At 40.5% G+C, this 26675-nt stretch overlaps 2 protein-coding genes across 4 annotated transcripts in view; one reads left to right on the forward strand and one right to left on the reverse strand.

The window, feature by feature from the left end:
• The window catches only part of LOC137237060 (methionine--tRNA ligase, mitochondrial-like), a 268963-nt gene that overhangs the window by 178415 nt on the left and 63873 nt on the right, over positions 1-26675 (reverse strand). The window lies entirely within an intron of this gene.
• Positions 1-26675, forward strand: part of LOC137241691 (ER membrane protein complex subunit 2-like) — a 197676-nt gene that overhangs the window by 170524 nt on the left and 477 nt on the right. The window contains exon 4 of the mRNA XM_067769171.1: positions 26544-26639. Within this exon, the coding sequence (XP_067625272.1) occupies positions 26544-26639 (96 nt within the window). The remainder of the gene's footprint in view (positions 1-26543; positions 26640-26675) is intronic.

Consider the following 26675-nt stretch of genomic DNA (forward strand, 5'->3'; position numbering starts at 1 on the left):
CTTAACCAGGGGGCTACAGCATAAAGCCAAAACATGGCTGCTTATAGCATCGTCCCAAGACAAATTCAGAACGGAAAAAAATGATGAACTATGAATAGCTATTTTTACTATGAACATGTATGTAAGTTAGTGTAGTGTATAAAGTGAGTAAAAAAATGATCCAACAGTTCACACTTTATTGGGCCGAAATCGAAGACGAAATCCTGGTTTTACCTAAACAGTGAAAATTGTTAATTGGTATAATATACCATGATGACTCACAGGAACATTGCATCTTGACTTTGATTATTTAATGCGTGGATATATGTGGGGACAATGGGAATATGAATACTTAAGTCTGGCTAAGCTTGTTCTGTTGCGGGTTTTTTTTCTCTTACTTTTGCTCGTAATATTTCAAATTATACATATATTTATGTTCCCCTTTTTTTTTTGATAATCGGTATAAACACTTTGTGTGAGAAAAAATATGTAAATAAATGTGTTTATGTATAGTAAATATACTACCGACAAAGTAAGAATTTGGTTGAATTTTTTTTCCATTCACAAAACATATTTTAGGACTATAAAGTTTGAATACAAATTTCGATAATTTGGGCTCTGCTGGGGTTTTGTTTTTTTGTTATTAATTTTAAGTAAAATTTAATTTTTCTAAAACAAATTTTTTTTTCATTTTCCTTCTTTATAGCCACGTATATTGTTATATTATTTACTGTGTTTATTTCTCGTATTTATTTAGTTAATGTATTTATTTATTATAATTTTATTTTATTTTATTACAGTTGATTGGGATTAATTTTAAACTTTATTCTATTTTTTATTCTATTATTTTATGAACTCTATTATTTCATTACATCTTATTTTATTATAGTTTAATTTATTTTTTGGTATATTTATTTATTTTTTTGCAATTTCGTTTATTTCATTTTATTTTAGTTTAAGTTGGTTTTATTTTTATTATTATTAGTATTATTATTTTTATTACTGTTATTATTAACTTTTCTTTGTTATTTCCCAAAAAAATGAAGTAATTTTTTTTTGCCTTATTTATAATTCATCTTACTTTAGTTTTCTAAGCTCTATTCCCTTTCCTGTTTAGTTGAAATTAATTAGGTTTAACTATTTTCCTATTTCAAGTCTATTTTGAGCTTTAGTTTCATCACTCTAAATTTTCATTTTCTATGTATTTAATTAGGGTTACATCTATTTTAAATTTTAGATTCTAATTCTAAATTTTTCCATTTAAGTTTTACCAAATTAATGCTTGCTTTATCTTTTGTAACTATTATCATTTTGCAGATATTCGTTAAGTAACTTATACATAGCAAGTAATTACAAGTTAAATTTATAGGTATTTTATGTACGTATATAGGTATATACTAATTAGACAAAATCTTCGAAAGGCGCATTTTATAAAAATCCAATTATTACACCTTTTCTTGAACACTTTATATGTAGGTACGTATGTATGTATCGTGGATATACCCCTTGAGGCGATAACCTTAATAGGAGGTTCTTACAAAATTTTATCAAACAATAATTATATAGTATTTAACAGCTTTTAAACAAATGTAACAGCGCAAACTCAAACATTTATTGATTTGTGTAGTTTTCGTTTGTGGGGAAGTGCATTTGAGTAATTATTGTAACTACAATACAACATTGAGTAAGGAAATGAATCTTATTAAGATTAAAAAAAAGAAATAAGTAAAATTCTAGAAGCATCTACAGAAAATCTGTTTCAAAAGCACCTACTTTAAGAGATATTTTCCGTATCTGGAACGAACTCACCGATTTCGTGCTGGCCTTGGTGTCACGGCTGGTCTGCTGGTTGCTGTTGCCACGGTCGATACTACAGCAGGCCTATATGGGTTCGTTGCAGCAGGCCTATGGATGGGGCCCTGCTGTTGTTGTCTTTGCCAGTGGTTGGTGGTTGTTGGCGTTGTTGTATGACTCAGTCGATGATGATAGCACGCTGGTGGTTGTTGCGCTCGAATATGGCGCCGTCGAGTATGGTAGCGTGCGCGAGATGGCGCGCTGGTGGTTGTTGCGCAGTGGGTGGTTATTGTGGTCGCCAGTTATTGGAGATTCTTTCCCTTTTGCAATTGTTTACAAGCAGTACGACTTAGTGATTTCTCAATTTCTCAATTTCGCGTTTCAAAATTTCTGACTTTCCATGCGAACTGTGTGGAAGGTGGTGCGTGGTTTTTTTGGAATACCTTGCCACAAAAACCGGATGCATGTCCTACCAAACGACCGTCACAACAAAGTAGTCATATGTATTGCCAAATTTGCGTACAGTTTCAAAGGGCTTGCACTCATTTCGCAACTTACTGCATGGTATAATAGTAAGGCCTTCAATGCCGGCTTCACGGAATATATCCTCATAATGTTGAATTGTGGGACCATAATCAACTTTGGCGCCACGTTGCAGATCGGATACAATTATAGCTGCGTCATCGTCTTTATCCACCGAAGAATGCTTCAAGTTTGGCTTTACAACTCGTTTGGGTACATTGGGGATTTTAAAGCCAGCCACATTTAAGAAGTATTCTTAAGACCCTTAGCAATTTCCTTATGTTATCCTCGTTCAATGCTACTGAATTTGTCTTCATCAAAAGGTGGTGCTTCATATAAATGTTTTAGCGGCGACTTTATGGTTCCCTTTTCGTTACCCTCGCGTTTTAATTTAAGTTGGTGTCTTTTTTTTATAAGCCCGTTTTGCAGCGGCCTTCTTCCTCCAAATTTTTTCGGAAACTCGTGCCCTTTTTCCCCTATCAGCCCTTTTTGCAGCCGCCTTCTTTTTCGAAGTTTTCCCGGAAACTCGTGCCCTTTTTCTCCTATCAGCCCTTTTTGCAGCCGCCTTCTTTTTCGACGTTTTCCCGGAAACTCGTGGCAATTTTTTTGCTAGTGATCGCAGATCTTTTCTTTCTTGTTTTCGATACTTTTGCATCGCAGCTTTTTGGTCACATCACTAGTCACTAGGTGTGTTCGCACGAAAACGCTTACAAGTGGACCGTAACCGTAGACCATAACAGCAGACCGTAACAAACCTGCTTCGCTTTGAAGACCTGACGATGAAGCGAACAGGAAACCGGATCATCTGGGGGAAGCCACTGCCAGGAACCTCCGATGCCAATCAACGTGGGGCACGACTCACCCCTGAGATAAGAGTCGCAAAGTCCTACTACGAAGCTAGCCGGGCAACATAGGTCCATCAAAAAAAGTTAAGTCAAGTTGGGAATTAATTCTGTTTCCTAGTTTAAAAGGGCTTTGCGGCAATTAGACATTTGTTATGGAGAACTCGTCAAAACTCCGAAAGATTATTTCTAGTGGTTATCGCCCCCACAGAAAGGCAAAACAAAAAAAAAAAAGGTGTGGACATTTTGATAAAGGAGAACTCGTCCAAACTCCGAAAGGCTAGTTCCAACCCAAGCTTGGACTGCCAGGCTGTTCACGGTTCTCGGTGAATACGCGTGTGAACACCCTATGATATCATTGCTCGGGGAGAATACTGGGCGAGATGTCCCCGACCGCCAAAACGCCCAGACAGGGTAAAAAAAATCTAATTGTAAATTTAAAATAAAAAAAAAATCAATTTATAATCTTGGTAAAAAAAATAAAAAAAATTGCCATTACTCCCGGAAGGGAGTTCCCATGTGGCGAGTAAAACGCTGTCTTTATGTGCGTCGTTCCGTATTTTTGCAAAAACGAGGTAAACATTTCGGACGTAAACTGCTTTCCATTATCGGAATGCACATACTCAGGTACTCCGAAAACGTGGAACACGTCTTGTTCTAAATACTTTACTACCTCGGCAGAGGTGGCTTTTCGCATGGGCTTTAGAAAATCAAATTTTGACAAATGATCTAAACACACAAAAATATAAACGTTACCATCACATGTACGTGGGTATGGGCCCATAAAATCGACGAACAAACGTTGAAAAGGATGTTCAGTGAGGTGCTGCTTTCCCATGGTTGGCTTGTGGAAGGCATTTTGAGTTTTGTTGCCTTTGCAGATTTCGCATGATTTCACATATGTATTTACATCTGCAACCATACCGGGCCAATAATATCTATCGCGGACACGTGATAGGGTCTTATGGATTCCACCCCATAACGCGTGCGATAACTCTACCAAATTCCCTCGCAGCTCTACCGGAACCCAGAGTTTCCAGGCATGGTCCTCCTGCGGTTCGTCTCCTCGGTTAAATTGTGTTCGTCTGTACACGTACCCGCCTGATACACAGAGTTCTGGTAATCTGTCTCGGTTCTCTGTTATAGTCTTTTGTAATTCTGTGTATTCGTGCGACTTGAAAGCTTCTGAGTTAATGTCAATGTCCAATCTTCTATCCAGAATGTCGACGTCGTCCATGTCCATTCGCGATAGGGCATCAGGCACTACGTTTTGGGTCCCTTTACGGTGTTCTATCTTAAAAGCATACGCCTGTAGCTTAAGGCTCCACCTTGCCAGTCGGCCCGAGAGATCCTTTTGGCTCATGAGCCACTTCAAGCTCGCGTGGTCCGTTATCACCGTAAAAGGTAGAACCTCCACGTAGGGCCTGAATCTCTTTATGCTTATAACAGCAGCGTAGCATTCCAGTTCAGTGATGCTGTAGTTACGTTGCGCTTTATTCAGTTTTGCGGACACATACGCTATTGGCCGTTCGTTGTTGTCGTCGTCCAGTTGGAACAGTACTCCACCCACCCCGTCAGCCGATGCATCACACTGGATGTAAAAATGTCTGGTGAAGTCCGGATGTGTCAGCACGGGTGCCGATATCAGGCTCTGTTTTAAACTATTAAACGCTTTCGTGGCCTCGTCCGTCATTGCAAATTTTTTTATATTTTCTTTTGTAAGTCTGTCGTGTAGCGGTGCCGCAATTGTTGCGTAGTCTTGTATAAACCGTCTGTACCATCCCGTCATACCTAGGAACCTTCTGAGCTGCTTCGGGGTTCGTAGTTCGGGAAAGTCCCTCATCACCGCTATTTTCCTGTCATCTGTCCGGATGCATCCATTCCCGACCACGTATCCGAGATATCGTACCTCCTTGTAACAGAATTTACTCTTTTCAACGTTGATCGTCAATTTCGCATCTCGAAGACATTTAGCTACAACAGATAACAAATATAAATGGGACGAAAAATCTTCGGAACAAACAAGTAAGTCATCTAAATAAACAAACACTGAAGCACGAAGGGAAGCGGGTATAACTTTGTCCATTAAACGACACATACGCTGCGCAGCGTTGCATAGGCCAAAGGGCATGACCGTAAAATGGTACAAAGGTCTGCCAGGCACCGTAAAAGCCGTCTTTTCTCTAGACTTTGTCTCTAATGGTATTTGCCAAAACGCGTCTTTTAAGTCGATGGCAGATATATAGCGTGTATTTTGAAGTCGGCTTAGGATACCATCGATGTGAGGGAGTGGGTAAGCATCTTTTATGGTGCGTTCATTAACCTTACGAGCGTCGAGGCACAGTCTGTTCTTGGTTCCCTTGATGATTAAAGACACCGGCGAGTTCCAGCAGCTGTTGCTTTCTTCTATGACTCCCATCTCTAGCATGCGGTCAAGTTCGTGGAATATTAATTTTTGTATGGCTGGCGATATGGGGTAATGGCGTTGCTTCACGGGTAGATGTTCATCCGTTACCTCAATCACGTGCTCCTCAATGTCTGTTTTCCCTAAACCAAGAACAGCGAACGACGGAAACTGTGCCTTTATGCTCTCTAACGCTTTACTCTCCTCAGGGCTCAGAATATGTTGCACCGTATCAAAACGCAGGTCCCCCTCGGCGGGTGCGAGTTCTGATACCATGGCTTTGCTGGCCGCAGCACCCCGTCCCCTACTAATAACACTAAGGTCGAAGGCCTGCCAAAAGTCAACCCCTAAGTAGACTTCCTGCTGTAGACCAGGAACAATCAGAAATTCGAGATCCTGCGCCATGCCATTCCACACAACTGGCAGTGTGATGACACCTTTGACGGGTGTGGATTTTGACCCCTGACTGGTAGGATCAAGTGCTAATTTCCTTTTAACAATAAACTCGAATTCTTACCCAAACAGCTAGCTCCTGCCCCCGAGTCTAACAACGCTAGAACCTCATACCCCCCTATCTCGGTCTTGGCAAAGAATCTATTCTCCCCTTTCACTGTGACGATTGTTGCTATTATTTTGCTTCTAATTCTCTTAAAATTCTTTTTCTTCTCCCTCATTTTCTTTATTTTATTGAAATTCCTGTCACTTTTTCCCTTCTTCTGCCTAGCTAATTCTTCGCAAAATATACGTCTCCGAGCTTCTTCATACCTCAATTTTCTGATATGTAGGCTTTCCTTTTCTGCTATTTGTTTATTTCCCATACGCCCTTCGCTATGTAACTCACCCGCTTCTTTCCTGCGTTTCATGATTCTAATTTTAGTTTTTTCTATTCCGGTTGTCCTTGTTCTGGACAGAGTGCCCGGACATCTCCGCCAGACCCCGGTTTCCCGCCTCAGGTTTGAACACACAGAAGGACGAGTCACTGCCACATGCAAAACATTTCATAAGGTGGAAGGAGGACTTACATTTACTGTCCTTTGCTGCTTCAGCCGGGTTCCTAACATAGTAGTCTACCCGCATTCCACAAGCAAAGCACAACATGAGGTGGAATGGAGACGGACAAAAGGATTGGTTTGGGACACTGCTAATACACTTACTTTGGTTATGGGACGAATCACGTACGTTTGGATCATAGGATGGAGGATGGGGTTTTGACGGATCACGGGAAGGGGCGGGCCCGGGCTTAATTTTATTTGCTCCTGAGATATCCCTATTGAAGGCTTCAACTTCTACTTCCCCGTCTACCCCTGCACTCCAAATTCTTTTGCTAACTTCTAGCTCGCTCACACCTTTAAACCGAGCCCTATTCTCTTTCATGAGTTTTTCAGCTCGCTTGCACTCATGTTTTAACTCGGCTAGGGTCGAAAATTTGGTGGCAAACGTTAAATTAGCTAAAAAGGGCTTAAGATTGCCTTTTATTATATTGACGAGTTCTGCTTCTGGAATCTTTTTCCTCAGTCTGAACGTGAGATCATGGACTTTCGCGTAGAACTCATCGAAACTCTCTTGTGGGAGTTGCTTCCGTTCCATGATCTCGCGAATCACCTCATAATCAGAATCTGCAGACTTAAATTGAGCTAAAAGCTCAGCCTTGAGGCGAAAGTAGTCAAAGTTCTTGTCATCAGCATTATCTTCTAGGACCTGCCAGTACCATTTGAGAGCTACCCCGGTCACCAAACAGTGAAAGTCAGCTAGAAGCTGTTCATATGTTAAATTGTACTGCATCCTCATCTTCTCTACTCTAAAGACAAAGCTTTCTACTGTCATCCCCTTGTGTGACCCATCAAACTTTAGGTGCCATTTGTTAAGATCGATTCTCTTCCTATCATAAATGTTCCTGGTCCTCTCGTCCCGCTGTTCCCCCTGGTTAATCGTTTCCCTATTTTCTCGATCATTATTTCGACCTGGTGTCGAAGTTGACGCTGGTTGCGGTCGTGGCGCTGGTCCTTGCATGGACAATTCTACGTCAGCTAGACGGTTACTTAATCTTGACACATCGGCTCTCATTTTCCGGAATTCATCCATAGCTTCTAGAACGATCTGGTTTTGTTGAGATATCGTCTCCATAATGGCGTTGAGGTTGTCCATGTGAGCTGCCGGCTGTGCTGTTGCGGATCCGCGTTCCTTCTCTGTATTTCCGGTTGGCCGTCGTGATATAGCACCTCCAAAAGCATCCCCTATCTGTTGAACATCCCCCGATTCGGACATCTCCAACAACGACAACTTGCGCAAAAAGCTAAGGGAATTATCTTCGTTATCCACTATTATCGAATTTGAGACAACAACCTCTTTCCTACTCTTTCCACTCTTTTCGGGGTTAGCGTAAATCCTGGCAGAACAGCGGTTCAAGAAGTCAGTCGGCAGAAAGTCTACTGGTATCTCTATCCCCGTGTCTATTTGGGTGAATATAGAACCGGCCACTTGGTTTTCAAGGGCCCTAGTAATGCTGCGTGTGACCGGCCCCTCTGTTGCGACTAAGAATTCCTAACCCTGGCCTCGGTATTTCTTCCCGATCTTGATCATTATCCATACACCACCTCGATGCGGCCCCGAATAAAACAACCCTAAGAAACGGAAATCAACAAAAATATCGAAATCGAAGTTACCCCCTAAGATTCCACAAAAAAAAAAAAAATATATATTTTAAGAAGGTGGAAAGATAATCAATTGATTTCGCGAAGAAAAAAAAAATCAAAAATAAAAGTGTGGAGGCAAATCCAAAATTCCGTATGTAATATTTGTATTAATATAATAAAATATAGGTACGATCTATATGTACGTGTGCAACAAAATGGGTTAGAATTCCCAGGTGTAAAACAATTGTATGTGTGTAAATCGGTATCTATCAAATAAAACTTCTAACTTCAATAAAGTTCTATGAAAAAATTAAAAGAAATGTATGCGTGTGTATACAGGTGATTAAAACAAAATTTCATAGATGTGAAATATTTATGTGTGTGGATATGCTTGTATATGTATGTTTTTGCAAAAAAAAATTCAAAATACCATTAACCACTAAAAGAAATTCAAGACGTAGCTGGTTGTAAGAAACCCTAGCTATCTGTGCTTTAATTCGCTACAAATACCTACAGTCAAAAAAGTGTTAGTGAAATGAAAGTTCCACAAAAATACGTATATAAAAAAGGCAAAAAAAAAAAAAAAAAAATCACGATAAAAATTCAACTTCACGGTTGAACCTAACGCTCTTAGATAACTAAATGTGCTTCACACAAAGACTGAAAAACTTCGAAAAAAAGGAAATGAAAATTCAATGTATTTACAAAATTTTAATTGAAAGGAAACAACACCAAATTCCAAAGTGGTATTTTTCTTTTTCCTTTTCGATATTGAACTAACCTAATTAAGTGACCTCAATGACTATATTGTTTTTCGGTTGAATGAATGTTGGAATAATAGGTTGAGAAAAAAAGAAAGAAAAAAACAAGAAATTCTATAAAAATGGTGGACAATTTAAAACTTCGATAAATATCTTTATCTTAAAGTTTGTGGTTAGTGTGATTGGCGTTGACCTCACGAAGGAAACATAAGTTAGATTGGTGTTGCTTTAGTCCGTCAGCATTATGTCCAATGTCATGTCAGCTAATCCCCCATTCAATCCCTAGTGCGGCACATCGCCGGTCAGAGTACTTACTCCAGCCGTGGCTGCCTAACACCTATCTCAAGTAAAGAAAAAACCCCAATTTACCCCCAGTGGTCAATAGCTATAAACCTCACATGTGGGTGGTGCTAGAACACCCACATGGCAGCTTGAGCTTTGCCACAGAAAACGTCTTATATTGCGCTAGCCTCCACTTCGAATACCACCTTACTATGACGTTGCGTTCGAAGAAAGGGAACTTCGAAGTCGGACTAACACTACCCCCGTCTAACTACCTACTTGTTACTCAGGCACAAATCACTTTCAGTCGTCTGAAAGTGATGCTACCGTCGTAACCCTAATCTGTCCAAGAGAAGGAAAATAAATTAGTTGGAAAATTTTATTTGAAATGAGAACAGTGAGAAATTGGTTAATGAAAGAAAGAAAAAGAATAAAAAATTAAAAATAGTAAGTCATGAAGGGAAAGGAAGAGTGGGGCTATTCGTTGGAAATTTGAAGAAAAGTACTGAAAGAAAACTTAACAAAATGAAATGTGAGAAAAAAATAAAAAAATATGATCGGACTATTTCGTTGGAAATTTGAAGAAAAGAACCGAAAGAAAACTTAATAGAATGAAATGTGAGAAAAAAATAAAAAGATGATCGGGCTATTTCGTTGGGCGCCATTGTAATGTAACTGCTTGGTCCGGGGCGAGAAGGGTGGCGGTTAGGCATGGTGGTAGCCCGGCTGAGGCTCGCCGGCGTTGAGGCGCGGTTCTTGCCACCTTCCTCGACCCACAGTCACAAAAACAAAATTATAATTAACATGCCTATTGGTGGAGTTCAGGGACCAGAAAAGGAGTCAAAAAAAGGGAAAGAAAACAATGGAAAGAAAGGAAAGTGGTAGGAGACCGTCCGTGTCAGGTGGAGTTATCCCTCCCCTCTTGCTCATGAGGCATGAACAACCTTGAACTCCACTTTGACTCCGATAACCGAGTGGAGTTCCCTTATCCTGACTTCGTCCGTCTGTTAAAGTCTAAAGTCGGGCCTAATACATGGTCTGTCAGTCTAGTAGCAACACCTCACTCATTCCTAGTGTGCCACAAGGGCAACACCCACACTAACACAAAGATAAATCTAGACCTGCATCATTCTTACTACTATTCAACTATGGAATTTGAAATAAATCTTTTTTTTTCTAACTAGATTTATTTTTCACAATGTTTTATTCACTCTTATTTGTCTAATTATTTCAACCTATGATTATGGGATCTTAAGTAATCTATTTCTACCCTGAACCAAAATATTAAATGTTAATCTATTTATGAATCCAAGAAAACATAGACAAGGATTTAAATGATATGAAAAAATGTACAAACTTTTTAGGGGAACACGCTGTTCACAATTCAAAATGTGGGGTTGATAAAAATTTCAGAAAAAATGTAATTAACTTAAAACTAGAATCAAGAAATGCAATAAACAAATTAACCTATTAATAGACCACCCTTTACGCCACCGCGTGTGATGGTAGCGTGCTCCGCCTATCACACCGTATGCCCTGGGTTCAACTCCCGGGCAAAGCAACATCAAAATTTTAGAAATAAGATTTTTCAATTAGAAGAAAATTTTTCTAAGCGGGGTCGCCCCTCGGCAGTGTTTGGCAAGCACTCCGGGTGTATTTCTGCCATGAAAAGCTCTCAGTGAAAACTCATCTGCCTTGCAGATGCCGTTCGGAGTCGGCATAAAACATGTAGGTCCCGTCCGGCCGATTTCTAGGGAAAATCAAGAGGAGCACGACGCAAATTGGAAGAGAAGCTCGGCCTTAGATCTCTTCGGAGGTTATCGCGCCTTACATTTATTTTTATTTTTATTTACTTATCTCACCTAATATAATTCAAAAAGTGTCGTGATTGTTTCCTAGCAGTGATCCACTAATGTGTATAAGTATGTAATATAATAAAAATAAAAAATATGTAAAGGGCGAAAAAAAAGAGAATAAACAAGATTTATCAATGTATCATAATACCAATCGTGGAAGTCACCACGCTCATCTGCAGACTAGGTACCAAGGCTGGAGCGGCGGGCGGCTGAAAGTAAAAAAGAAAAGAAACAAATAGGAACAACAATCCTAGTGGATTTCCTACTCTATTATACAGAACTAAGTGTCCACATGGGCTGGCTTGTAATTTTCACCACATGAAACTTTTAGTTCCGGTTTATACAGAAAAACATGCGTATACACATTCGTAGTGCTCGCGTAAATTATTATAAAAAAATATAAAGAAAAATTTTATAAAATTACTTTTATCAATGTAGTAAGTTAGATTAGTGTTATAAATTCAGTTTTGCCAAGGAAAAAAAAGGAAATAAAAAAACGCAATAAAAAGGTAATTAAACGAATGTACCAATTTGCTATTGCGTACTGTAGCAAATCCTCGTGGCCTGCAACATGAACTTCCTAAGTTCATAATTTACCTTCACGGAAAGATAATAACTAGTTTTCTTTTCTTTTGAAAGACAAAAAAAAAATTCAAGGAAAAGAATAAACGAAAAGAAACAACAACAAAAACTCAAAAGGTGCAAGAAAATTAATACCGATAGTTCAGCGTGGCTGTCTATCAGATAAAATACAAGAAATTCATGTACAAGGTGAGAAAGGAATTATGAACATATACAAATTTCTATAAAATACTTAAAGTACAAAATTATAAAAAAGTTTAAAGAAAGGTCGAACCCGCCGAACTTATGTCGGTCGCCCTGTGTTGAGTTGGTGATGTAGTTAAAAGTGGTGCGCAGCGCACTCTCCCTATTAGCGATCTACAGACAGTCAGTCGCTCATTTGCTCACTTGCTCACTTACTTGGTTGTTGCCAGTCCAAACTAGCAATGTTATTTATAAGTTGTGATGCGATGATATGTAATGTGATGGAATGGGGTATGCTGTATGATGTGATATCGTGCTGTAATGTGATGTAGTGATGTGATGTGACGTCGCCTGATGGTATGGTGTCGTGCCGCCGTTTTGCGTTCTTATAAGATGGGTTTTATAGATTGTTGGTAAGTGTCGCAATAGGCGTGGATCCACCTCTGGCTGCTTGCGGCTTATACTTAGTAGTGTTTGTGCTTACCGTGTTTGTTGATGTACTGTTGTTAGTGTTTTGTGATGTTGTTTTCTGTTGATGATGTGTAGCATTTATGTGTATTGCTCGCAGTGTTAGAGGTGGTTTATTGCCTGTTGTTGCTAATGTTGCGTGGTTTTGTGGTGTACTTGCTTGTGTGGAGAGGTGGTTGTTGAGCGATGTTACCCGGGTTTATCATTAATGTTGTGTGCCTTTGCGTGTATTTGTTATGAATGCAGGTGTTTTGTTTAACGTGATTGGTGTTTAATGTGCTTGTATGCCGCTGGTGTTGGGTTTCTATGGTATTTGTGGTTGCAGGTTTTGCGTTTTGGCTGGCGGGTAGATGTGTGGCTGGTGTGTGTTTCGCCTAGATGGAAGTGGGTTGATGTGGTGTTTGTGGTTGTATCTTTTGCGCTTTGGGTGTTTTAATATCGGTTGCTGGTGTTTGTTGAATGTGGTCGTACGCTGCTGATGTTGAGTTGATGTGTTTCGCCTAGATGGCGGTAGAATCCCTCTCGGTGGCAGACGCGGTTTCTGGTGGAAAAGAAGAAGGGGCATATTACAATCGGGCAAAGGTCGATAAGGGTATCTAAGGCGGTAATCCTGTTAGCGTATCGGCTAGTTAAGGGTGGTAGTTTTATGTGACTTACCGGTGGTTGTGCTGAATCGGCTGCTGGTGATTATTCTGCTGATTGCCATGGACAGGGTCTCGTGTGGTTCCGGCACTTTAAACTTTAGGACACTCACTATAGAAATTTATTTAATTTTTTCATTTTTATTTTTCACTTCCACTCGCGAGGTAAGGCGTCCGTTCGACTCTATGACTTTTAATTTTTGCAAATGAAGAACGGAATTTCCCTTCTTTTATAGATTATTTGATTCCTGTTGCAACTCCCGTTTTCCTATCTACATTTTTTTTTTTGCAGTCAAATCCCCTTTCTTAAAAGTCACTTAAAAATCCTGCTAGGCGTCAAACATGTTGGCTACAACACTTTGTTTTGTATTTACCCACATACACACATAATATGCAGTTGGTTTGCAGACAATTGGCATTGCTACTTGCAGAGACAGTGGTGCGCGTGCGTGTAGGCGCACAGGGGCGTAGTTTGTTGAAAGGCTGTCGTTACAGGCTCGCATCCGCCGATGATGCCTGCATCATGGAGCGCGTGCGTAAAAAAAATTTTAACGCAGCCGCTAATCCCATCTTTTTCTGGCCCAACGTGTGGCTTCGACCCACTCCCAATGCCGGGCTTCATCTAATCATACCACTTTTGCCGCTTTATCTTCATCTTCCCTACTATTGCACCTTTTTTTTTTGTAAATTGAACATCTATACATATGTGGACAACCACTCTACTAAGAGGATCACTGGGTTTTAAAACTACTTATCTAAAATATCACAGGTTAATCATTTATATCTATATCACAGGTGGTCGTTTTCAACTTATATCGTCAATCGTCAATAAAACAAATAAATAAAAATACAAAAAAATAATTTAGCTAGAGGTGTATAATTAATAGGGTAAATAAATAAATGGTCAAATACATTAGTGACATGGTCCAGTTGATTATTTCGTCAGTTGATGTAATTGGTCAAGTGGGCTTCAAATTACTGTAGCTAATAACATAACAAAAATATCTAATACAGAATACTAATACGAAATACATTTAACACGTATTACAAGTACTACATATAACACTCACCTTAAGCCGCGAAAAGGTCTTTTGCGTGGTACACGCCGATTGCCTTGCCTCGAATATCGCCTAGTTCGTACATCGCGTTGCCTATTGCTCTAAGTACAACGCACTTAATTTGCTTTGGGGCAAGTTTCACATTAAAATTGTCAATTTTGGAACTTTGTTTAAAATTACGGCGGTATACCATCTGCCCTACATTGAATGCTACTTCCCTGCTTCTCAGGTTGTATGTCTTCTTACTCCTTTCGTGTGCTAATTTAAGTTCTTGCATGATTTTTTCTCTGAGTATGTGCAGCCTGTCCTGCGCCGTTCCTACTTCGAAATCAGCGTCTTTCAGCGCGCTCAATTTCCGGCATAGTTCATAAGATGCACCATGTTGCATCATCGGAATACCAAAGATCGCCTCATATGGGGACGTGTTAATTGCCGTGTGTAGGACACTGCGAAGTGCGAACGCTGCATCGCTAACATATTTATCCCAGTTCTTTTGGTTGTTATTGATGTAAGACCGAATTATTTGTAGTATGGAACGGTTAACCCTCTCCGCTGCGTTCCCCCGTGGCGAGTAAAACGCTGTCTTTATGTGCGTCGTTCCGTATTTTTGCAAAAACGAGGTAAACATTTCGGACGTAAACTGCTTTCCATTATCGGAATGCACATACTCAGGTACTCCGAAAACGTGGAGTTTCTAAATACTTCACTACCTCGGCAGAGGTTGCTTTTCGCATCGGCTTTAGAAAAACAAATTTTGACAAATGATCTAAACACACAAAAATATAAACGTTACCATCACATGTACGTGGGTATGGGCCCATAAAAACGACGAACAAACGTTGAAAAGGACGTTCAGTGAGGTGCTGCTTTCCCATGGTTGGCTTGTGGAAGGCATTTTGAGTTTTGTTGCTTTTGCAAATTTCGCATGATTTCACATATGTATTTACATCTGCAACCATACCGGGCCAATAATATCTATCAGATTTCGCATGATTTCACATATGTATTTACATCTGCAACCATACCGGGCCAATAATATCTATCGCGGACACGTGATAGGGTCTTATGGATTCCACCATGACCAGCTGAAGGTGACGCGTGCGATAACTCTACCAAATTCCTCCGCAGCTCTACCGGAACCCAGAGTTTCCAGGCATGGTCCTCCTGCGGTTCGTCTCCTCGGTTAAATTGTGTTCGTCTGTACACGTACCCGTCTGATACACAGAGTTCTGGTAATCTGTCTCGGTTCTCTGTTATAGTCTTTTGTAACTCTGTGTATTCGGGCGACTTGAAAGCTTCTGAGTTAATGTCAATGTCCAATCTTCTATCCAGAATGTCGATTTCGTCCATGTCCATTCGCGATAGGGCATCAGGCACTACGTTTTGGGTCCCTTTACGGTGTTCTATCTTAAAATCATACGCCTGTAGCTTAAGGCTCCACCTTGCCAGTCGGCCCGAGAGATCCTTTTGGCTCATGAGCCACTTCAAGCTCGCGTGGTCCGTTATCACCGTAAAAGGTAGACCCTCCACGTAGGGCCTGAATCTTTATGCTTATAACAGCAGCGTAGCATTCCAGTTCAGTGATGCTGTAGTTACGTTGCGCTTTATTCAGTTTTGCGGATACATACGCTATTGGCCGTTCGTTGTTGTCGTCGTCCAGTTGGAACAGTACTCCACCCACCCCGTCAGTCGATGCATCACACTGGATGTAAAAATGTCTGGTGAAGTCCGGATGTGTCAGCACGGGTGCCGATATCAGGCTCTGTTTTAAACTATTGAACGCTTTCGTGGCCTCGTCCGTCATTGCAAATTTTTTTATATTTTCTTTTGTAAGTCTGTCGTGTAGCGGTGCCGCAATCGTTGCGTAGTCTTGTATAAACCGTCTGTACCATCCCGTCATCCCTAGGAACCTTCTGAGCTGCTACGGGGTTCGTGGTTCGGGAAAGTCCCTCATAGCCGCTATTTTGCTGTCATCTGTCCGGATGCATCCATTCCCGACCACGTATCCGAGATATCGCACCTCCTTGTAACAGAATTTACTCTTTTCAACGTTGATCGTCAATTTCGCATCTCGAAGACATTTAGCTACAACAGATAATAAATATAAATGGGACGAAAAATCTTCGGAACAAACAAGTAAGTCATCTAAATAAACAAACACTGATTCACGAAGGGAAGCGGGTATAACTTTGTCCATTAAACGACACATACGCTGCGCAGCGTTGCATAGGCCAAAGGGCATGACCGTAAAATGGTACAAAGGTCTGCCAGGCTCCGTAAAAGCCGTCTTTTCTCTAGACTTTGTCTCTAATGGTATTTGCCAAAACGCGTCTTTTAAGTCGATGGCAGATATATAGCGTGTATTTTGAAGTCGGCTTAGGATACCATCGAGGGAGTGGGTAAGCATCTTTTATGGTGCGTTCATTAACCTTACGAGCGTCGAGGCACAGTCTGTTCTTGGTTCCCTTGATGACTAAAGACACCGGCGAGTTCCAGCAGCTGTTGCTTTCTTCTATGACTCCCATCTCTCAAGTTCGTGGAATATTAATTTTTGTGTGGCTGGCGATATGGGGTAATGGCGTTGCTTCACGGGTAGATGTTCATCCGTTACCTCAATCACGTGCTCCTCAATGTCTGTTTTCCCTAAACCAAGAACAGCGAACGACGGAAACTGTGCCTTTATGCTCTCTAACGCTTTACTCTCCTCAGGGCTCAGAATATGTTGCACCGTATCAAAACGCAGGTCCCCCTCGGCGGGTGCGAGTTCTGATACCATGGCTTTGCTGGCCGCAGCACCCCGTCCCCTACTAATAACACTAAGGTCGAAGGCCTGCCAAAAGTCAACCCCTAAGTAGACTTCCTGCTGTAGACCAGGAACAATCAAAAATTCGAGATCCTGCGCCATGCCATTCCACACAACTGGCAGTGTGATGACACCTTTGACGGGTGTTTCGCCTCCATTTGCCGTTCTTATATTTTGACCCCTGACTGGTAGGATCAAGTGCTCATTTCCTTTTAACAATAAACTCGAATTCTTACCTAAACAGCTAGCTCCTGCCCCCGAGTCTAACAACGCTAGAACCTCATACCCCCCTATCTCGGTCTTGGCAAAGAATCTATTCTCCCCTTTCACTGTGACGATTGTTGCTATTATTTTGCTTCTAATTCTCTTAAAATTCTTTTTCTTCTCCCTCATTTTCTTTATTTTATTGAAATTCCTGTCACTTTTTCCCTTCTTCTGCCTAGCTAATTCTTCGCAAAATATACGTCTCCGAGCTTCTTCATACCTCAGTTTTCTGATATGTAGGCTTTCCTTTTCTGCTATTTGTTTATTTCCCATACGCCCTTCGCTATGTAACTCACCCGCTTCTTTCCTGCATTTCATGATTCTAATTTTAGTTTTTTCTATTCCGGGTTGTCCTTGTTCTGGACAGAGTGCCCGGACATCTCCGCCAGACCCCGGTTTCCCGCCTCAGGTTTGAACACACAGAAGGACGAGTCACTGCCACATGCAAAACATTTCATAAGGTGGAAGGAGGACTTACATTTACTGTCCTTTGCTGCTTCAGCCGGGTTCCTAACATAGTAGTCTACCCGCATTCCACAAGCAAAGCACAACATGAGGTGGAATGGAGACGGACAAAAGGATTGGTTTGGGACACTACTAATACACTTACTTTGGTTATGGGACGAATCACGTACGTTTGGATCATAGGATGGAGGATGGGGTTTTGACGGATCACGGGAAGAGGCGGGCCCGGGCTTAATTTTGTTTGCTCCTGAGATATCCCTATTGAAGGCTTCAACTTCTACTTCCCCGTCTACCCCTGCACTCCAAATTCTTTTGCTAACTTCTAGCTCGCTCACTCCTTTAAACCGAGCCCTATTCTCTTTCATGAGTTTTTCAGCTCGCTTGCACTCATGTTTTAACTCGGCTAGGGTCGATAATTTGGTGGCAAACGTTAAATTAGCTAAAAAGGGCTTAAGATTGCCTTTTATTATATTGACGAGTTCTGCTTCTGGAATCTTTTTCCTCAGTCTGAACGTGAGATCATGGACTTCCGCGTAGAATTCATCGAAACTCTCTTGTGGGAGTTGCTTCCGTTCCATGATCTCGCGAATCACCTCATAATCAGAATCTGCAGACTTAAATTGAGCTAAAAGCTCAGCCTTGAGGCGAAAGTAGTCAAAGTTCTTGTCATCAGCATTATCTTCTAGGACCTGCCAGTACCATTTGAGAGCTACCCCGGTCACCAAACAGTGAAAGTCAGCTAGAAGCTGTTCATATGTCAAATTGTACTGCATCCTCATCTTCTCTACTCTAAAGACAAAGCTTTCTACTGTCATCCCCTTGTGTGACCCATCAAACTTTAGGTGCCATTTGTTAAGATCGATTCTCTTCCTATCATAAATGTTCCTGGTCCTCTCGTCCCGCTGTTCCCCTTGGTTAATCGTTTCCCTATTTTCTCGATCATTATTTCGACCTGGTGTCGAAGTTGACGCTGGTTGCGGTCGTGGCGCTGGTCCTTGCATGGACAATTCTACGTCAGCTAGACGGTTACTTAATCTTGACATATCGGCTCTCATTTTCCGGAATTCATCCATAGCTTCTAGAACGATCTGGTTTTGTTGAGATATCGTCTCCATAATGGCGTTGAGGTTTTCCATGTTAGCTGCCGGCTGTGCTGTTGCGGATCCGCGTTCCTTCTCTGTATTTCTGGTTGGCCGTCGTGATATAGCACCTCCAAAAGCATCCCCTATCTGTTGAACATCCCCCGATTCGGACATCTCCAACAACGACAACTTGCGCAAAAAGCTAAGGGAATTATCTTCGTTATCCACTATTATCGAATTTGAGACAACAACCTCTTTCCTACTCTTTCCACTATTTTCGAGGTTAGCGAAAATCCTGGCAGAACAGCGGTTCAAGAAGTCAGTCGGCAGAAAGTCTACTGGTATCTCTATCCCCGTGTCTATTTGGGTGAATATAGAACCGGCCACTTGGTTTTCAAGGGCCCTAGTAATGCTGCGTGTGACCGGCCCCTCTCTGTTGCGACTAAGAATTCCTAACCCTGGCCTCGGTATTTCTTCCCGATCTTGATCATTATCCATACACCACCTCGATGCGGTCCCGAATAAAACAACCCTAAGAAACGGAAATCAACAAAAATACCGAAATCGAAGTTACCCCCTAAGATTCCACAAAAAAAAAAAAAAATATATTTTAAGAAGGTGGAAAGATAATCAATTGATTTCGCGAAGAAAAAAAAAATCAAAAATAAACGTGTGGAGGCAAATCCAAAATTCCGTATGTAATATTTGTATTAATATAAAAGGGTATATTATATAGGTACGATCTATATGTACGTGTGCAACAAAATGGGTTAGAATTCCCAGGTGTAAAACAATTGTATGTGTGTAAATCGGTATCTATCAAATAAAACTTCTAACTTCAATAAAGTTCTATGAAAAAATTAAAAGAAATGTATGCGTGTGTATACAGGTGATTAAAACAAAATTTTCATAGATGTGAAATATTTATGTGTGTGGATATGCTTGTATATGTATGTTTTTGCAAAAAAAAATTCAAAATACCATTAACCACTAAAAGAAATTCAAGACGTAGCTGGTTGTAAGAAACACTAGCTATCTGTGCTTTAATTCGCTACAAATACCTACAGCCAAAAAAGTGTTAGTGAAATGAAAGTTCCACAAAAATACGTATATAAAAAAGGCAAAAAAAAAAAAAAATCACGATAGAAATTCAACTTCACGGTTGAACCTAACGCTCTTAGATAACTAAATGTGCTTCACACAAAGACTGAAAAACTTCGAAAAAAAGGAAATGAAAATTCAATGTATTTACAAAATTTTAATTGAAAGGAAACAACACCAAATTCCAAAGTTGTATTTTTCTTTTTCCTTTTCGATATTGAACTAACCTAATTAAGTGACCTCAATGACTATATTGTTTTTCGGTTGAATGAATGTTGGAATAATAGGTTGAGAAAAAAAGAAAGAAAAAAAACAAGAAATTCTATAAAAATGGTGGACAATTTAAAACTTCGATAAATATCTATATCTTAAAGTTTGTGGTTAGTGCGATTGGCGTTGACCTCACGAAGGAAACATAAGTTAGATTGGTGTTGCTTTAATCCGTCAGCATTATGTCCAATGTCATGTCAGCTAATCCCCCATTCAATCCCTAGTGCGGCTCATCGCCGGTCAGAGTACTTACTCCAGCCGTGGCTGCCTAACACCTATCTCAAGTAAAGAAAAAAACCCCAATTTACCCCCAGTGGTCAATAGCTATAAACCTCACATGTGGGTGGTGCTAGAACACCCACATGGCAGCTTGAGCTTTGACACAGAAAACGTCTTATATTGCGCTAGCCCCGACTTCGAATACCACCTTACTATGACGTTGCGTTCGAAGAAAGGGAACTTCGAAGTCGGACTAACACTACCCCCGTCTAATTACCTACTTGTTACTCAGGCACATATCACTTTCAGTCGTCTGAAAGTGATGCTACCCTCGTAACCCTAACCTGTCCAAGAGAAGGAAAATAAATTAGTTGGAAAATTTTATTTGAAATGAGAACAGTGAGAAATTGGTTAATGAAAGAAAGAATAAAAATAGTAAGTCATGAAGGGAAAGGAAGAGTGGGGCTATTCGTTGGAAATTTGAAGAAAAGTACTGAAAGAAAACTTAACAAAATGAAATGTGAGAAAAAGATGATCGGGCTATTTCGTTGGAAATTTGAAGAAAAGAACTGAAAGAAAACTTAATAGAATGAAATGTGAGAAAAAAAATAAAAAGATGATCGGGCTATTTCGTTGGGCGCCATTGTAATGTAACTGCTTGGTCCGGGGCGAGAAGGGTGGCGGTTAGGCATGGTGGTAGCCCGGCTGAGGCTCGTCGGCGTTGAGGCGCGGTTCTTGCCACCTTCCTCGACCCACAGTCACAAAAACAAAATTATAATTAACATGCCTATTGGTGGAGTTCAGGGACCAGAAAAGGAGTCAAAAAAGGGAAAGAAAACAATGGAAAGAAAGGAAAGCGGTAGGAGACCGTCCGTGTCAGGTGGAGTCATCCCTCCCCTCTTGCTCATGAGGCATGAACAACCTTGAACTCCACTTTGACTCCGATAACCGAGTGGAGTTCCCTTATCCTGACTTCGTCCGTCTGTTAAAGTCTAAAGTCGGGCCTAAAACATGGTCTGTCAGTCTAGTAGCAACACCACACTCATTCCTAGTGTGCCACAAGGGCAACACCCACACCAACACAAAGATAAATCTAGACCTGCATCATTCTTATTACTATTCAACTATGGAATTTGAAATAAATCATTTTTTTTTTTCTAACTAGATTTATTTTTCACAATGTTTTATTCACTCTTATTTGATATTTCAACCTATGATTATGGGATCTTAAGTTATCTATTTCTACCCTGAACCAAAATATTAAATGTTCATCTATTAATGAATCCAAGAAAACATAGACAAGGATTTAAATGATATGAAAAAAAAATGTGCAAACTTTCTAAAGGCACACCCTGTTCACAATTCAAAATGTGGGGTTGATAAAAATTTGAGAAAAAAATTTAATTAACTTAAAACTAGAATAAAGAAATGCAATAAACAAATTAAACCTATTAATAGACCACCCTTTACCTATCTCACCTAATATAATTCAAAAAGTGTCGTGAGTGTTTCCTAGCAGTGATCCACTAATGTGTATAAGTATGTAATATAATAAAAATAAAAAATATGTAAAGGGCGAAAAAAAAAGAGAATAAACAAGATTTATCAATGTATCATATTACCAATCGTGGAAGTCACCACGCTCACCTGCAGACTAGGTACCAAGGCTGGAGCGGCGGGCGGCTGAAAGTAAAAAAGAAAAGAAACAAATAGGAATAACAATCCTAGTGAATTTCCTACTCTATTATAAAGAACTAAGTGTCCACATGGGCTGGCTTGTAATTTTCACCACATGAAACTTTTAGTTCCGGTTTATACAGAAAAACATGCGTATACAAATTCGTAGTGCTCGCGTAAATTATTATAAAAAAATATAAAGAAAAATATTATAAAATTACTTTTATCAATGTAGTAAGTTAGATTAGTGTTATAAATTCAGTTTTGCCAAGAAAAAAAAAAAGGAAATAAAAAAACGCAATAAAAAGGTAATAAAACGAATGTACCAATTTGCTATTGCGTACTCTAGCAAATCCTCGTGGCCTGCAACATGAACTTCCTAAGTTCATAATTTACCTTCACGGAAAGATAATAACTAGTTTTCTTTTCTTTTGAAAGACAAAAAAAAAAAATTCAAGGAAAAGAATCAACGAAAAGAAACAACAACAAAAACTCAAAAGGTGCAAGAAAATTAATACCGATAGTTCAGCGTGGCTGTCTATCAGATAAAATACAAGAAATTCATGTACAAGGTGAGAAAGGAATTATGAACATATACAAATTTCTATAAAATACTTAAAGTACAAAATTATAAAAAAGTTTAAAGAAAGGTCGAACCCGCCGAACTTATGTCGGTCGCCCTGTGTTGAGTTGGTGATGTAGTTAAAAGTGGTGCGCAGCGCACTCTCCCTATTAGCGATCTACAGACAGTCAGTCGCTCATTTGCTCACTTGCTCACTTACTTGGTTGTTGCCAGTCCAAACTAGCAATGTTATTTATAAGTTGTGATGTGATGATATGTAATGTGATGGAATGGGGTATGCTGTATGCTGTGATGTGATATCGTGCTGTAATGTGATGTAGTGATGTGATGTGACGTCGCCTGATGGTGTTGTGTCGTGCCGCCGTTTTGCGTTCTTATAAGATGGGTTTTATAGATTGGTGGTAAGTGTCGCAATAGGCGTGGATCCACCTCTGGCTACTTGCGGCTTATACCTAGTAGTGTTTGTGCTTACCGTGTTTGTTGATGTACTGTTGTTAGTGTTTAGTGATGTTGTTTTCTGTTGATGATGTGTAGCATTTATGTGTATTGCTCGCAGGGTTAGAGGTGGTTGGTGTGCGGTATTGCCTGTTGTTGCTAATGTTGCGTGGTTTTGTAGTGTACTTGCTTGTATGGAGAGGTGGTTGTTGAGCGATGTTACCCGGGTTTATCATTAATGTTGTGTGCCTTTGCGTGTATTTGTTATGAATGCAGGTGTTTTGTTTAACGTGATTGGTGTTTAATGTGCTTGTATGCCGCTGGTGTTGGGTTTCTATGGTATTTGTGGTTGCAGGTTTTGCGTTTTGGCTGGCGGGTAGATGTGTGGCTGGTGTGTGTTTCGCCTAGATGGAAGTGGGTTGATGTGGTGTTTGTGGTTGTATCTTTTGCGCTTTGGGTGTTTTAATATCGGTTGCTGGTGTTTGTTGAATGTGGTCGTACGCTGCTGATGTTGAGTTATGTGTTTCGCCTAGATGGCGGTAGAATCCCTCTCGGTGGCAGACGCGGTTTCTGGTGGAAAAGAAGAAGGGGCATATTACAATCGGGCAAAGGTCGATAAGGGTATCTAAGGCGGTAATCATGTTAGCGTATCGGCTAGTTAAGGGTCGTAGTTTTATGTGACTTACCGGTGGTTGTGCTGAATCGGCTACTGGTGATTATTCTGCTGATTGCCATGGACAGGGTCTCGTGTGGTTCCGGCACTTTAAACTTTAGGACACTCACTATAGAAATTTATCTAATTTTTTTATTTTTATTTTTCACTTCCACTCGCGAGGTAAGGCGTCCGTTCGACTCTATGACTTAATTTTTGCAAATGAAGAACGGAATTTCCCTTCTTTTATAGATTATTTGATTCCTGTTGCAACTCCCGTTTTCCTATCTACATTTTTTTTTGCAGTCAAATCCCCTTTCTTAAAAGTCACTCAAAAATCCTGCTTGGCTACAACACTTTGTTTTGTATTTACCCACATACACACATAATATGCAGTTGGTTTGCAGACAATTGGCATTGTTACTTGCAGAGACAGTGGTGCGCGTGCGTGTAGGCGCACAGGGGCGTAGTTTGTTGAAAGGCTGTCGTTACAGGCTCGCATCCGCCGATGATGCCTGCATCATGGGGCGCGTGCGTAAACAAAATTTTAACGCAGCCGCTAATCCCATCTTTTTCTGGCCCAACGTATGGCTTCGACCCACTCCCAATGCCGGGCTTCATCTAATCATATCACTTTTGCCGCTTTATCTTCATCTTCCCTACTATTGCACCTTTTTTTTTTTTTTGTAAATTGAACATCTATACATATGTGGACAACCACTCTACTACTAGGATCACTGGGTTTTAAAACTACTTATCTAAAATATCACAGGTTAATCATTTATATCTATATCACAGATGGTCCTTTTCAACTTATATCGTCAATCGTCAATAAAACAAATAAATAAAAATACAAAACAAAAAAAATTTAGCTAGAGGTGTATAATTAATAGGGTAAATAAATAAATGGTCAAATACATTAGTGACATGGTCCAGTTGATTATTTCGTCAGTTGATGTAATTGGTCAAGTGGGCTTCAAATTACTATAGCTAATAACATAACAAAAATATCTAATACAGAATACTAATACGAAATACATTTAACACGTATTACAAGTACTACATATAACACTCATCTTAAGCCGCGAAAAGGTCTTTTGCGTGGTACACGCCGATTGCCTTGCCTCGAATATCGCCTAGTTCGTACATCGCGTTGCCTATTGCTCTAAGTACAACGCACTTAATTTGCTTTGGGGCAAGTTTCACATTAAAATTGTCAATTTTGGAACTTTGTTTAAAATTACGGCGGTATACCATCTGCCCTACATTGAATGCTACTTCCCTGCTTCTCAGGTTGTATGTCTTCTTACTCCTTTCGTGTGCTAATTTAAGTTCTTGCATGATTTTTTCTCTGAGTATGTGCAGCCTGTCCTGCGCCGTTCCTACTTCGAAATCAGCGTCTTTCAGCGCGCTCAATTTCCGGCATAGTTCATAAGATGCACCGTGTTGCATCATCGGAATACCAAAGATCGCCTCATATGGGGACGTGTTAATTGCCGTGTGTAGGACACTGCGAAGTGCGAACGCTGCATCGCTACCATATTTATCCCAGCTCTTTTGGTTGTTATTGATGTAAGACCGAATTATTTGTAGTATGGAGCGGCTAACCCTCTCCGCTGCGTTCCCCTGTGGCGATAACAGACGGACAGATAAGCCTTGACGTTCTAAGACACTATCCCTGCGGCCGATGTCGGGATCAAATATATGATATTGCACAGAGTGGTGTATGATAAACGCGAGGCCGCCTCCATTTCCGCTCTCGCGATATTTTCTGTGAACATTATACCCAGAACAGGTATGCAGAGCAGATCTTGCTGCGACTTTAGTCTCTTGAATCGCAGTAATGCGGATGTCTGGGAGTAAGTGACGGGTGACTACGCCTGGGTTGTGAAAGGCTAGCACGCAACTGCTGTTGTGGCCCTGGGACTGGACGTCCTTGGGTAAGCATTGGGGTACCCGGTGTTATTGGGTTTGCGGCCTGGCAACATGGCGCAATGAAACCCGTCGGGGGTTTGCCGTCGCGGAGGCCAGAACACCGAAAGTGGCACCGTCTAAGGCAGGAGCTGCATTTGGCGGATGTCGCAAACATATATATTCTGTGCTGACAAACGGTGCAAAAGGAGGGACTAAGAGTCTGTTTCCCTGACATACACCATTGCTGTCGGAAAAGAGGAGGGGGGGGGGGGAGGGGGGGAAGACGGGGCAGGGGCTGATGCTCGGCATTGCTACGAACTCTACTTTTTGTGGCTTGCTGAGCAGCGGGGCTGCTGGAATAGATTTATAAAAGTTACGTGGCCGTCGGGTTTTGGGATCTAGCCCAGAACTACCTGTCCGATGCAACCATCCCTTGCACGAGACACACTGACAAGGGTATGACCGTCCTAAAAAGATTCTTTTCCGTCAGACGCAGCAAGTACCGGGGTCAGACGGACCCGTTTTGGGTTCGATACCTTCCCGGAGCAAGAGAATATGGAGCAGTCCCGCTACAAGGAGCTGCAGGGAGCATGATAATTTGTGGGAGGAACGCAACAAATTAAATGGGGTTACACTGAAATGACGGTCCTTGGTCGGGAAAAATTCCGAGTCGCTCCGGTACATAGAACCGACTGCCTTGGGAAGCTGTCTTATGTATTGTTGTTTTTTAAGAATTTTGTTTACGATTTCTGTCCTTTCTTTTTTTCACTTTTTCTGTTTATAGTCAATTGTATTCTTGTTACATATAATTAGTGTAGAGCTTATTTAGTTTTCAAAGCGCAGCTTCACATGTGAGCAGTGAATGTTTGTTGATACTTTTTTTTCAGACTGAAGTCGCAATATTTTAAAAAATAAAACAAACAAAAAATGCACATACAAGTGTTTTATTTAAAAACTCGACCAAGAGCTCAATCAAAAATTAAAGTTATTCTAGATACTAACGGCTAAAAACGAGACAAATATTACTATTTATAGTTAAGTTTAATCTTGTTTTTTATTTAAAAATTCTTTAGGGGGGAATGGAGAACATAGAAATCTCTCGGACCTACTACTCACAAGCTCTCAAATTGAATGCAAATAATTTACGTGCGCTCTACGGTCTTTATCTTGTGAGTATGCATAGTATATAATAAGTTTTACAATTC

Source organism: Eurosta solidaginis, chromosome 1 (genome assembly GCF_040869045.1).
Source record: "Eurosta solidaginis isolate ZX-2024a chromosome 1, ASM4086904v1, whole genome shotgun sequence".
Lineage (NCBI taxonomy): Eukaryota > Metazoa > Arthropoda > Insecta > Diptera > Tephritidae > Eurosta > Eurosta solidaginis.